This window comes from Cornus florida, unplaced genomic scaffold (genome assembly GCF_030987335.1).
Source record: "Cornus florida cultivar Cherokee Brave unplaced genomic scaffold, ASM3098733v1 CherokeeBrave_3.0.0_Hap2_Chr07, whole genome shotgun sequence".
NCBI lineage: Eukaryota > Viridiplantae > Streptophyta > Magnoliopsida > Cornales > Cornaceae > Cornus > Cornus florida.
In genome coordinates, this window is record NW_026775577.1 from 38,355,261 (window position 1) to 38,370,632 (window position 15,372).

The 15,372-nt window shown below is 31.0% G+C and overlaps 1 protein-coding gene across 1 annotated transcript; it reads left to right on the forward strand.

Moving 5' to 3' along the window:
- The first annotated feature begins 9,515 nt into the window (after window positions 1-9,515).
- LOC132267064 (probable rhamnogalacturonate lyase B) lies at window positions 9,516-14,226 on the forward strand. Its single transcript, XM_059768114.1, has 10 exons — window positions 9,516-9,644; window positions 9,998-10,168; window positions 11,135-11,293; window positions 11,401-11,507; window positions 11,640-11,730; window positions 12,387-12,528; window positions 12,632-12,788; window positions 12,887-13,003; window positions 13,090-13,216; window positions 13,710-14,226. Exons 1-10 carry the CDS (start codon window positions 9,519-9,521, stop codon window positions 13,950-13,952), a joined length of 1,440 nt encoding a protein of 479 aa, XP_059624097.1. The 5' UTR covers window positions 9,516-9,518; the 3' UTR covers window positions 13,953-14,226.
- Window positions 14,227-15,372: the final 1,146 nt, after the last annotated feature.

Sequence of the window (15,372 nt, forward strand, 5' to 3'; positions counted from 1 at the left end):
GCTTCAATATATAAATACACACACACACACACACACACACACATGTGTTCAAGTAAAAATCTAGAACTAAGCCGTGTGGTTGTCACCGATAAGTTCCAAAAGAAAATTGACTGAGGATTTCTCTCTCTAACGCTGAAAAGAAATATTAATTATGTCATGTCTCATTAGTGATAAAATCATGAAAATCAGTTTGTGATGTCTATCATTTTCTAATTAAAGACGAGTACTCCAACCAAAGTCGGGACACTTACATGCTTTTGAGAGGCTACAAGGGTGAGTGGTTTGCTATGAAATTAATAAATATATTATTTATTAATTTTTAAATTTGGGTAAGAAATTCACCCACTTATTTGTGGAGATTAAACACTATCTCTAATTTTGAAAAGTAAAAGAGTTATCACTGGGTTACAATTTTTTATTTTCTTTTTGAAAAGTCACTTGTTACTATCCGAGTAATTGGTGTTCATAAATGGAATGAAATACACATTCCAATAATTTATTTGTTTGGTATTGCAATTTAAAGTGAGAATGGTCATCCATAACTAAACCTATGAAATGACCATTACATTCATAATTATTATTTTTTTAAAAAAAATTAAGTTTGCAAAACACACTCCTATTTTAAATCCAAAATCTCTACCATTGTCGCCGCCTTCCACCACAACCACAGTCGTCTTTCACCACCTCCATTGCCCTCCACCACCCTCACTATTGCCACTACTATTGTTGTCGCCTTCAACCACCACGTACCGCCGCTGCCTCCACTGCTTTCCACCACCATTACTTCCACTGTCTCCACCACCACTACCACCACCTTCCATCACTGCCATATAGTTGAAACGAAGTACAATAGAATTCAATTCAGGCTTGCACTCTCTTCACCCTACCAATAACTAATTACCAATGTCTTCGGCTTTACGGATCCCCCATCCAAACACTCTCGATTTAAGGCTTACTTCCTTAATCCATGTAGATTTGAGGCTTACTTCCTTGATCCATGTAAAAGGATTGTTGGTAGATTAATGAGCACTCCACAAATGCTTTGTTCTTAATTTTCAATGTGTGATTTATTCCTCATTTTCTTCAAATTTAAAATTTTGAAATAGAAAGGACACAATCACTTTGGTGACCGGTTGCAAAAGATTTTCGATTCAAACAAACTTCGATCAACAAGAGAAACACAACCTCTAGTGACCCGTACTAAAACAATTTAAGTATGGTATGTGTATTCTCAAAGTAAAAATTATCAATCTCTGAAAAATTGCTCAATAGCTCTCTTAGGATTTTGAAAACTTAATCACAACAGCGGTAATTTTTTTTGAGATCATTAATATATATATATATATATATATATATATATATATATATATATATGTGTGTGTGTGTGTGTGTGTGTGTGTGTGTGTTTAGAGAGACCTAGAAATTCTTGAAAAACTTAGCAATTTCATTCAAAACCTTGTCTCTCAAATCTGATTAAAAAAAAAAAGTAATCAAATTGATTTTAAAAAGAACTTTTCCTTTTTGTTTTGAGCAAACACAACTGATTTTGTTTTAGAATACAATCGGTTGTGTTTTGACTGAAAATAACCGGTTGTATTTTAACGGGAACAACCGATTGTTTTTGAAATAAACTCTAAGTTATGTAAAGTGCGCTTTCACCATCTTACACATCTAAAGACGTTCTCACCGATTGTTTTTGAAATAAACTCTTAAGTTGTGTAAAGCGCGCTCTCACTATCTTACACATCTAAATACGTTCTTATTGATCTCTGAGTGAATTAGCACATGTTCTTTCACTATACTCAAAAGTAAATTAAAAATAACAATTCCATCAGACACATTTTGAAACCCAAATATATCAATTACATTTTACACTTAATGATAGATTCTCATACGAATGAGACTAAACTATTTTAATAATCAGGGAGTGTTTTTAACAACTTATCGTTGGCTGTGAGAAGTGTACGTCTGCTAAATCATTGGCAGAAAAATATTGTAAATGAAAAATGGAACTATGTTATTTACATCGAGGACTTTGTTGTAAGATATTTTTTTATTTATGCCTCACATAATTTGGAAACGTAATTTACTTTTATTATTTGGTGGTTAAGTAAATAGATATAGATTAATATTAATATTATATTATTTGATTAACTTGTAATTAATTATTGGGGTAGTGTTTTTCTATTAGTTCCTTACTTTGATGAAAAGTGAAATTAAGGTGTTACTAAAAGGAAAACTTTGTCTTTATAAAGTGCATATTCTCATCAGTTATGTACACTAATAAAACATGAATAATATTTATGTGTATAAAAGGCCAAGAGAGAGAAATAGGTTTCTACACTTTGGCTATTGTTTGAAGTTGCAGTTTAGTGTGTTGATCGTTCTGTAAAAAGAATCTCGACGCTTGACTTGATCTCTACATCGAGGTATTTATATCTAACTATTTATTTATGCATTATAGATATGTAAAAATAATAAAATTTTAAAATCTTAAAATTCATATTTATTTGTAATTCATATTTATTTATGATTAATATTTAACACGAATAATTATAGTTTACATTTGTATTCTACCAACAAGTTATTTGGTCTATTTTAAATTATCAAAGATAGTTTTCTATATATTTTTTTCTTTAAAACTACCAAAGTGTAGAAGTAGCTGGTCCTCCACTTCATTTTCTCTATCCAATTCACTTGACTTTTCCAACATTGCCCAACTGGCACACATTGTTCACACACATTTGGATTTTTGTCTCCCGCTCGCTTTCCTTGACACACACATACAGTTGTGAAACCGTTACACACATAGCCAATAAAATCCAAACTATATGTTAGATAAATCAGGAAAGAGAGACTTGAATACGATTCAAACATGTGCATATTTGTTTTGTAATTAGGGGTTTAACTAATTAGACTACTGAATAATATCTCACAATACTTGCATTCTAGAATTGTTAGTGATTGGTCCAGCCCTTCTAACTAAAATAGTTAGTAGAAAATGGAGTTAAAAAAAAAAAAAAAAAAAAAAAAGACAAATTAGAGAATTAACTATTATAATTCAATCTTAATTGGCAAGATACTCACACAATTTTTTTTCTTTATGGAGATTTAAACTTTCATCTTTAACTTTTCTTTTTTAAAAAAGTTGAGCAAATACCATTGAATTATAACTTTTGGTGGCAACTAAGGATCAATAATTGATCTATCTTCTTAAATTACTATATATAGTAGAGGCATGCAAAGTAACTAGATACATACACATGTAGAGTCCATTTGGAATTGCTTCTCTGTTGTTTAAAAATGTTTTTATTTTGAAAAATTGCGTTTAAATGTATTTGGTAATTATTATAAGTGTTTTGAATGGTTACCAAATTTAATTTTATAATTTGAAGCTTTTAAAACTGTATTCTGAGTAGAAGTTGAATATTTTATGTAACTCTCTTTTATTAGATAATTTTGTCTTTTTAATTTTTTATAAAGACAATTACATAAATTTATCGTTTAAAATATACTTTCTCCGTCCCAAATTAAATGTAGCCTTTGATTTTTGTAACTCACAATAATATGAGTCACAAAAATCAAAATCGACATCTAATTCGAGACGAAGGGCGTAATTAACTATTAACAAGTTGTTTGGTCTATTTTAAATTATCAAAGATAGTTCTCTATATATTTTTTTCTTTAAAACTCCCAAAGGGCAGAAGTAGCTGGTCATCCACTTCATTTTCTCTATCCAATTCACTTGACTTTTCCAACATTGCCAACTCGAACACATCGTTCACACACATTTGGATTTTTGTCTCCCGCTGCTTTCTTTGACAAGCACATACAGTTATAGAAACCGTTATACACGTGGCCAATAAAATCCAAACTACCATATAATTAAGGATATGTTAGATAAACTGAGGGAGAGAGACTCGAATATGATTCAAACATGTGCATATTTGCTTTATAATTAGGGGTTCAACCAATTAGACTATTGAATAATGGCTCACAACACTCACATTCTAGATTTGTTAGTGATTGGTCCAACCTTCTACGTAGCATAGTTAGTAAAATATTGAGTTCCAAAAAAAAAAAAAAAAAGATGAATTAGAGAATTAACAATTATAATTCAATCTTAATTGTCAAGATGCTCACACATTTTTTTTTTCTTTATGGAGATTTAAACCTTCATCTTTCACTTTTTTTTTATAAAAAAAGTACAGCAAATACCATTGAGTTTTAACTTTTGGTGGCACCTAAGGATCAATAATTGATCGATCTTATAGTAGAGGCATGCAAAATAACTAGATACATCCCGATTTAGAGTCCGTTTAGGATTGCTTCTTATTGTTTAAAAACGTTTTTATTTTGAAAAATTGCGTTTAAATGTGTTTGGTAACCATTATAAGTGTTTTGAATGGTTATCAAATTTAGTTCAGTAGCGCGTTTGAATTAAGGTATAATTTGGAGTTTTTAAACCTGTGTTTTGAGTAGGAGTTGAATATCTTATGTAACTCTTTTTTTTTTTTGTTTTTTTAATTTTTTATAAAGACAATTACACCCATTTCTTAATAAAGTTGCTATTATCAAATATGGTAACATTATATTAGAGGATATTATTGAAAAATTAGCAATAAAAATATTTTAAAAAAATTGCTACCAAATAAATTAAAAAATGATTTAATTGTAAAAAATACTTATTATTATATTGTGTCACCAAACAACTACAGTGTTTATTTTTGGCCATAATTTTTTGACAGCTCTATTAATAAAAACACTTTTTTTATTACAACCCCAAATTGACTCTTAATATATATGTAAAATGAAATTTGAGAGTTGGAGTCTCACCGAAAACATTTTGTGTTAGCGTTGCTTACTTCCAAATAATAATAAAAATAAAAAAAGACCTCCAATATGGAAGTTTCTATCCTAGGAATGTACTTGGAAAGAGGTACATTAGACTTTCCGTTGGAAGTACTTGCCGCACTGGAATTTCAATGCATATTTAGCCAAAAAAGAAAAAAGAAAAAGAAAAAAAAACCCAAAAAATTTCTCATTGCAATTTGCATAGAACCTTCTAAGCATTTAGCTCGTTTTAAAAAATTAAAATATTTTTGTGCCTTTTTTTTTTTTTTTTAGTTATAATTTTCAATTATGGCTACCATTGTTACAAAATTGACCTTTCAAATTTGTAATCAAAGCATTCCTAACATTAATTGAAATAAGAATAACTAGAACCCTTTACACAAACAATATTTTTTTAAAAAAAAGCAAAGAAAAGAAATGCAAATTCTTAATTTCCACCTCATTAAAAGTAATTAAAAAATAAATAAATTACAACGTATTATTTTTTCTTCTCAAAGTAAGCTCAGGAAGTCCAATTACTGGTTCTTAAATTAGTTTCTTTTCCACTCTAATAATATTCAACCACAGAAAAACAAACTCTGTTGCCTAATTTTAATTGTTTTTTTCCCACACTAAAATTCAACCAAATTGAAAAACTACGTAATGACGAATTTAGACACCTTTGATTTAATTATATATTTCTCCAATCAATATTCAACAGATGAATACAGTTTGACTACTTGATTGGCCAATTACCGGAGAAGACTGTTTAAGGTCAAAGTTTGGTCCAGCCACCCAATATCAAAGGTTTGACAAATCAATGTCTTCACGATCGTACTATTATGACAGTTTTACCCTTTTCTTTTCATTGAAAAGACAAAAGTACCCCTCTGGTACAACATGTTAAAGCCAGTATCACACCCCATCAATGCCAATATACCAAATTTATGTTTTCTTAAAGTCAATTAAACACCAAAACACTCTATTTGGTAACCCAACACTAACGAAAACCTAAATAAAATCACAAGTCAATCTTCATCTACTTATAGTCCAATATACAAATAAATAAATATACGGACATAAGTTTCTATATATATATATATACACACACACATGTATGCATAGATGTAGAGTCATGTTTCATCTACAATTACGTGTAGGACATTCACCTTGATCAGAGTAAGAATAATAAGAGAGTAAGAATAATAAGGTATGTCATTATTGTCATATAAATATGTCAATATGTAATATTATTCGTTTTTTCAATTACGTATATTGTATATATTATATCTAAATATATATATATATATATATGTGTGTGTGTGTGTGTGTGTGTGTGCACGTTTTGAAGGTGAAGATTAAATTGCAGTTAAATCCAAATAGAAGTGCAATTAAAGTACGTATCTTGTGAGGAGATACAAAAAGGTGGCTCAGATTTATAGGAGATCATATGAGCTCAGAAATCTATAAATATACACTGGTGGTGGGTCGTGAAGAATTATTTACACACAGTTCTTATATTTGGTTTGGTGAGAAGGTGGGTTTATTATTATATATACTTGTACACAAAGTTTTAGGTTTTTTTGTTTAGGTGGTTAATTAATAATTAATTGAGCCCATATCAATGGCTTAATTTTCTCTTGTAACGTTCGTTTTTAGTAATGATTCTAATTAATACAGTTTAATTGTAGATATATATGTATTCACACGTATATATATGTTTGGTGTTTTGCAGGTTAATATTATAGAGTGATTTTGAAATGGAGAGAGTGCAATGGGGTGTGTTTGGATGGATTTGGATTGTTGTTCAGTTGTTCTTGATTGTTCAATCTTCTGCAAGACCCGTCAGGTTTGTTTTTCCTTTCTAATTCTCTCTCTCTCTCTCTATGTATATTATACACACTACCATGCACTTATATGTGCTTTTCTTCTTCTTCTTCTTCATTTTTTTTTTTTTACCTAAATATATATGTGTGTGTTTGTGTGAGTATATATACATGTGTGTGTCTGTGTATATATATATACAGATAGAACTTCAAAGAGTAGGGTGATGAAGACAATGTATAATAAAATAAACAAGGCGTTCCAACTATTACTTTTTTAGTTGTTCCTATATATTGTGATTTGTGACCTAATTATTTGTTACCATGCTTCTAATTTCCTTACTATAGTTGGATCAAAAGTATATATATACACACACACATATATATACATATAACTAATGATAGGCAATGGAAAAGAGAAAACTTAAAAACTCTCTTCCGTAAGAGTTAAAAAAGAATAAGTCCACTCTTACAAGTAAAAAAGGAAAGAAAAAAAAAAAAATGGTGCTTCTTTTTTCCTATCACTAACGGCAAACTAAAAACTCTTTCCCTTTTTTGTTACCATAAATCTTGTTCAAATCAATAGTTAAGTAAGTTTTAACTGATTTGATATATTCAAACTATATAGTTCTAGAAATTTTTACTTTGTAAATTCAGTTTGTAATTATTTTCTTTTGCTCTCTCCCTCCCATTTTGGACAGTTTTTAGTTTCCTCTTTATGAGGGGAAAGAGGAAGCACTATGTTTTCCTCCTCCTTTTTTTTTTTAACCATATAAGAGATCATGACTCTTTCTTTTTTAACTCAACGTGGCATTACTCGTGTGTGTGTGTGTGTATAAAGAGGAAGCACTATGTTTTTCTTTTTTTAAATCCTATTTTTTATTTATTCAAGGGTAAAATGGTAAATTAGACTTACCTTTACTTCTTTGGGGAGGACATTTATTTAAATTATTTTATTCCCTTCCTAATTTTAATTCAAGAAGAATTCATGTGAATTTAAGACACTGTTTGTCCTATATTATTTCATACGTCTCTACATAAATCTAAGACACTGTTTGTTTTGTTCAACATGCAGAACTATTTCCGAGAACATCAACGGCAGAGAACTGATCTCATCTCCTCCACTCCGTTTGCAAAGACTGGATGAACATGTAAATTTACATTCTCAAACTTAATTATTATAATTTTTGAAAAAAAAATTTACTTATTACTATATATATATATATAGCAGTCATATACTTGAGTCAACAACATTGACCTAGAGTTTGACATTTCACAATATTAACTATAGCTTAATGAATAAAGGGTTATCGTGTTACAAATAAAAATAAATAAATGAACATTTTTGGTCATGAAAATGATCATTGATAAACCCATTTAACAACTCCATTTTAGTCAATATTTAAGCTAAGACAAAGAAAAACTTTTATGGGATGAAGTAGCTATATATTATATATAATAATCTATATTTATATATTTTTTGTCAGGTGGTGATGGATAATGGGCTCGTCAAAGTGACTCTGTCAAATCCTATGGGTATGGTGACTGGGATAGAATATGGTGGAATTGACAATTTACTGGAAGACGGTCATAATGAAAAAGCCAGGGGGTAAGTTCAATTATATTAGCCCTAGTTTTCACTCTCTTTTTCACACGCGCACACACGTTTATTTCTCTTTGAAATTATGTACTCTTAACCTTGCAATTGTCAAACACATCCTTCAACTATATAAGACCTACCATTATTGTAGTTAAAGAAACAAACAACTCCTCCCTCTCTCTCATATAGGTCCTGAAATTACGTACTCTTATTCTTAGTCAAACACATCCTTGGAATTATGTACCATTATTGTGTTATTCTAAATAAAAAAATATTTTTTTCACATCCTTGAAATTATGTACCATTATTGTGTTATTTTAAATAAAAAAAATATTTTTTAAAAATATTTTATATGCAAACAAAAGGAGTTCAACTCCAAAGATTGACATGAAGTGTTTATAATGTTAATTTTCTCCATTAACATAATCATGTTATTGCATGCTTAGGTAATAATTTAAAATCAAGGTCGGTTTACTCTTCAAATCCATGCATATTTGTTATTAATTAAATTACACAATTTTAGGTATTGGGATGTCGTTTGGAGCTCAGGACATGTCGATAGCAGATTTTACCAGTAAGTTTGGTAGCATTTGTGATTAAAATTTTCACTATATATAATGTAATTCCCTTCGAAACGACATAAAATGGCTATTTTACAGGATAGAAGGAACCAATTTCAGGGTGATAATGGAAGATGAAAACCAAATAGAGCTCTCATTCTCAAGAACATGGAACAATGACTCCGAAACCATTCCACTAAGCATAGACAAAAGGTAAATTTTTCAACGTATAATTAGTGCTGTACACGCGGGAGAATTTATTATGCAAATTTGTAAATGCCTACGCAGGTTTATAATGCTGCGTAGTAGTCCTGGTTTCTACTCATACGCGATATACGAGCGCCAAGAGGGATGGCCAGATCTGACCATTATGGAAACAAGGATTGCATTCAAGCTTCAACAAGAACAGTAATATTATATACACACACTTTTGCTTCCTATTTTAATTATATAATAAAGAACCTAACCTCGTATTTGAAAATATTTTCAAACTTGTCCTTCAATATTTAATTGTTTCTTTTGCATTGAATAAGGCATTTAGTGTGGAGAAAATTTGTAGAACTTTTTTCCTTGAAATTCAAAAAAAAAATTTCAAAAATTTTTTTTGACGGATAATTACCCGATATATGTGAGACGGGAGAGTATATGTACTGAGTAATGTTGAATGATTTATACGTATGGTTTATGAATAGGTTCCATTATATGGCTATATCGGATAAAAGGCAAAGGATCATGCCTACGGACCAAGACCGCTACAGTGGTAAAACCCTAGACTACCAAGAAGCAGTTCTGTTAACGAATCCGGAAAATCCAGACCTCAAAGGGGAGGTAGGTCTCCAATCAGTTTCATTGCATTTTTCTCTCTTTTTATTTTTTTTTATTTTTAATTAAAAATTAGAATAAAAAAATATTTAGTTTAAAATTTTTCTCCAATCAAATTTTAATTCCAAGGCATCAATTCGATACTCCCAATTATATAACTTACCAATGAATTCCCGCTTACGGGATTCAAAATAATTTCTTAAAATATTCACCAATGGAGTTTTTTCACATCATTTTCAATGTTAATATTTGAAAACAAGAAATGGTTTCTGAAAACTATACCAATTTTTTTATTGTTATTATATATTTTTCATATATCTGACTTGCATGTATTACTTTCTTATGCTTTGTTTTCTTAGGTGGATGACAAGTACCAGTACTCAAGTAATAACAAAGACAACCGGGTTCATGGGTGGATCAGCTCCAACCCAGCCGTAGGATTCTGGGTGATCACACCTAGTGATGAGTTTCGCGCAGGTGGGCCTCTCAAGCAAGAGCTCACCTCCCACGTTGGCCCAACAACTTTAGCAGTAAGTATTCCATATAAAATTATCTTGCAACAATAAATTTTAGTTTTATTAAGTTTAAAATAAAAAATACTTATAATTAAATTTTTATTATTTTTTTTGTCTTCTGAAAATCAAGCAATTATATATTCTGTGTAAAAAATAGGGCATAATGGGTCAAAACCCAGCCAAACAGGGGAACTAGACCCAACAACTTTTGAAAATCAGCTGAAAGAAAGACCAAGGCTAAACTATTTACTATAGAACAGTCTAGGCCCAATACAAAGTCCATGGCCCTGAACAATTTAAATAACTGTTAGGAATGGATATTTAGATTCATATTAAGTCCACTGATAGGATATCAATTTAACCCCGGCCTCTCCTTGTCCCGCCTTTAATAGGATTAGGAGTTTAAAACCCGCAAAGTAACTTGCCCAATTAATAATTAATATTAATTTACTAACCATAATTTTTATGTTTCCTTTATTTCTTATGATAATATAAATAACATTTTTGTTATTATGATGGTTAAGGTACAATAAATTTATACAAGTTTGAATTGTTTTTCTTAAAAAATTATGTATATTAGGGCGTCCCGAACTCACCCAATCCTGATGCAGGGTGTTCGAATCGGGTTGGAAAAAAAATTTGTGCTGGTAAGAAGGGTTTGTTAAAGGGCTACCCTATCCCGAACCTACCTAGTTGACATTCCTATCTATGAAGTGAGGGCTGACATTATCATGATGTCATTAATAGACATTAACTTCTACTCAATAAACAACAACGGCCCACTATACTCATATAGAGTTAAAGCTACATAATAAATATAAAATTACTAAAATACCCTAAATAAAAATAGCTTGTGTTAAAGTGTACAATACTATGCTCCACACTTGAAACTCAAAATTTTCAAATATTTATTGATGTATTATAACAAAAATTGCAAAATATATATATTAGGTATTCTAAAATCATGCTATCTATGTCCAGATGTTTTTCAGTGCCCATTACGCAGGAGAGCCTTTAACATTAAAACTCCGAAATGGAGAGCCATGGAAAAAGGTCTACGGCCCTGTTTTTATCTATCTAAACTCTGTTTCAAACGATGACCGCCACCAGCAAAACCTTTGGGAAGATGCTAAATCACAGGTAACAGATATATAAATATCTACATATGTACATATATATATAGATAGTGTATTTTTGTATAATGAACTCTTAGTGATCTCTAAACTCACATTTTGTATATTTCTCAGATGCATACAGAAATGAATAACTGGCCATATAATTTCCCGCTCTCGGAAGACTTCCCTCATGCCGATCAACGGGGCACAGTTCATGGACGATTACTAGTCCGCGACAAGTACATATCCTTCCTCTGCAACACCCACTTATATATATATATATATATATATATATATATATATATATTTCAACATTATCATGTATAACATTATTGAAGCCACTGCAAATTTGCCAATTCTCTTTGTTTCAGGTACAAGGACAGTAAACTTATGCCAGCAAGCGCAGCTTACATAGGGTTTGCGCCACCAGGAGATGCAGGATCATGGCAAGAAGAAAACAAGGTGAATCTTCGTTGCTTACACACATTTCAATGTATAAAGAAGGTCAATGTGTCTTTACACCTCTTTAATAATTTAAACTTTTAGAATAGACTATCTACGAGTTAGGAATGGCAATGAGGGCGGGTTAGGGGTTTTTTTCCATCCCTATCTTTGTTTAACAAAGTAAAACTCATTCCCGTTCAAAATCGTTTATCAAAAGTCCCCCCATCTCCCTTCTCCGACCCTGTTTAAATTCTCACACTCCGTCCGGATCAACCCGCTCCATTTAACAATTTTTTTGAAAAACATAATTGAAAGGACGCGAGCTTATGAAATGGTAAAAAATTAAGATGTTATGATTTTAATGTTTTAGTTTACGCGATATATTTTCGTATCATTAGTATTATATGAGGTTATTTAAGTAATTATGCAATATAAATGGGCGGACAGGGTACCTTTCCTCGTACATTCCCACACCCTCATTGATACGCAGAGTTTTTTTTTTTCCCACACCCTGGCTCTGATTAAACACACCAATAGGGGAGGGGCGGGCGGGACGGGATAATTTGTTAATCCTAAACACTAGAAATGTTAAATGATATATAAATATTAAAGTTATATTCTCTCTATCAATTTAAACTTTTAGAATAAATGGTCGTTAAAACTTCTATTTTCAGGGTTATCAGTTTTGGACTCGAGCTGATGCAGAGGGTAAATTCTCTATTAAAGGCGTCCGAGCCGGGAAATATAGCTTGTATGCATGGGTACCTGGTGTTATTGGGGACTACATGTACAATGTTCAAGTTACTGTGACACCAGGTTTATACTTCTACATCTACCAACACTCCATTGATTTCCATATATATATATCTTAGCCAACTTTCTCACACAATACCATTATCAATATGATTTTCACAAACAGGATCTGAAATCAAATTGGGTGACCTCATATATTATCCTCTAAGAAGTGGTCCTACCCTCTGGAAAATAGGCTTCCCTGACCGGACCGCGGCTGAGTTCTACGTGCCTGACCCAGCTTCAACCCTCATGAACCGGCTTTACAACAACCATACTGACAAGTTAGTTCTTATCAAGCTTCTCATCCAATTTTTTTAATTTAAATTATTATTTTTTTAAAATTTAAAATTATTAATTTTATTTTTTATTTTTTATACAGGTTTAGGCAATATGGGTTATGGGATCGGTATACAGATCTGTATCCTAACAATGATCTCATCTACACTGTTGGCGTTAGTGATTACAAAAAAGATTGGTTTTTTGCTCATGTTAACAGGTGTTTGATTCAACTTTTTCAGTACCTGAAGCTTGTTAATGTTGAAAGATGTGGTTCTAATTGATTTTTTATTTATTTTTTTACAGGAACTTGGGAAATAAAACTTATGTATCAACCACATGGCAAATTGTATTCGATCTAAAAAATGTGAATCCAATGGGAACTTATACACTCCGATTGGCGTTGGCATCGGCCACTATGGCTGAACTGCAAGTATGCAACCTATTTTTCACTGCGCTATATTATCATTCCTCAATATTTTTCCCAAAAAAGGACACTTTTTTGATAACTGGGGTGTCACTTTGTCCGACTAATCTATAGGACTCGTGCAAAGAACCCCCTCCACACGGATGGGGTAAAACTCAGATTATGTCTCTAACGTGACCCCCTAAGAAATTGTATACACCTAGGCAGGGCCGAAGGCTGATAATGCCCGCATGGGGCAGCTGCCCCCTGACATTATGTATATAATTTCTTATAATAGCACAAAATACCATATGTATCTTTTGTAATATCAGAAAATACCTACCTCAGTTTTGTATGTATAGGTTTATGTACAAGCCAAGAGTTGTGCCCCTCAGCCCAAATTCTGGCTCCGTCCAGAGGAATTGATCTCGAAACCTGATGTTTTAGGCTATGTACAGATTAACGCAGCAACATGGTCAAGTTTAATATGATTTGCTTATGGTTTATTTTTTCTCTGAAGGTTCGGCTCAACAACCCAAAAGTGACGCGACCTGACTTTACGACAGGGCTTATAGGGAGAGAAAATGCCATTGCAAGACATGGGATTCATGGGTTGTACAGGTTGTATAATGTTGATATCTCTGGCTCGAAGCTTTCCAATGGAAGGAACATAATCTTTCTAACACAGTCGAGAGGTTCAGGCCCTTTCATGGGAGTCATGTATGACTACATTCGATTAGAAGGCCCCCCAGAGAACTATTGAGGAAGGGGCTACTGTATGCATATATAATTCATTTTTTTTATACACCAAGAAGATAGAAGATTTATTTTAGATTCATTGTTTGACACAAACAGTGTCTTGATAAGTGAATTAATTGCAGTTTGGTTAGGTAAGGTAAGGTATATAGTTCCATTCATTTATACAGTTTGTATATGAATTGGTTTATAAGCTGAAGCTGTTCTTCTTTAGTTTCATTTTCAACCATTTGTTTGGTTAGTGTAATTTAATTTTTTTTATTTATAAAATAACAAGAGAACACACAGTTATTTGTTGGCTTCATTTGAATTTTAGTTGTGGTTAGAACATGGAGAATTGAGAATTGACTTGGAAAAATTGTGGACTGTGTGCTTATAAGCCCATTTCAAAAATCTTTAGGATCTTTTGGAGGTCTCTATAATTTATTATAGAATTATGTTTCTAAAATATGGGATTAATAAGACTTTGACACATGGTATTCTTTTTATACCTAGGACTTATATTATTCCACATCATCAAATTGAATAAAACTTCAATAATGGTTCCATTAACCGAGTTTCCAACTGTATGAAAACTCCCATTATAATTGTATGGATCGAGGAGGTTTTCATATTCTTTTTGGACTGAAAACTCTCTCCCCCATATCGGCCTTATCACCTCACCTTGAGTTTCTGCTTTGTAATTGTCTGATTCCTCAAGGTGCTCTCTATCTCTACACAAGATATGGAGTGGAAAATCCTATGCACTTAAATTCCCCAAATAAAAAAACACACAAACTTATATGCACATTTTTTTTTTGGAAGCAAGAACCTTTATCAACAAAATTCTTATATAGACTACTCGATTTTGTACAATATATATATATATATATATATATATATATATATATATAACTTTTAAAAAGCAAATCAAAATCCTCAAAATTTAAGACAAATTTGATAACTTGTAATAAAGATTTAATTCATATTTTAATAAAGTATTTCAAACACTCACACGTTAAAATACAATGAAAAACTTTTCATAAATACATTTCGAATTATTTCAATTCTTTTTTAATTTTCCACTTCATATGTTAACATGTGAGTGTCTATCACAAGTGCATTTGACATACTTTATTAATTTTTTAAGATTAGTTATTTTGGTAACAAATAAATTTTTTTTTTAAATTATAATTTTTATAAAAAAAAAAAATTATTAGTTACAAACTATTGAAAGTAAAGAGAAAATTTGCATTTTGGTGGGAAAAAAAAAAAGGGTAATAGTACTTGCTTCGCAATAAAGGGTAATCTTGAAAAAATATTCATTATTCATTGAAACTGGACTTATTTGGAAATATTTTTAAAAAATAGGACTTCTTTGTCTTTGGAAATATTTTTTAAGACTTTTTTTTTTTTTTTTTTTTTTTTTTTTTTTTTTTTTTTTCTAA

What these genes read in the sequence shown, in the direction of transcription:
- LOC132267064 (XM_059768114.1), top strand. Translation starts at nt 9,519, where the DNA reads ATGGCTATATCGGATAAAAGGCAAAGGATCATGCCTACGGACCAAGAC. An exon ending in TTGGCCCAACAACTTTAGCA is followed by an intron (nt 10,169 to 11,134) that starts GTAAGTATTCCA and finishes ATCTATGTCCAG; the next exon opens with ATGTTTTTCAGTGCCCATTA. An exon ending in CCACTATGGCTGAACTGCAA is followed by an intron (nt 13,217 to 13,709) that starts GTATGCAACCTA and finishes TTTTCTCTGAAG; the next exon opens with GTTCGGCTCAACAACCCAAA.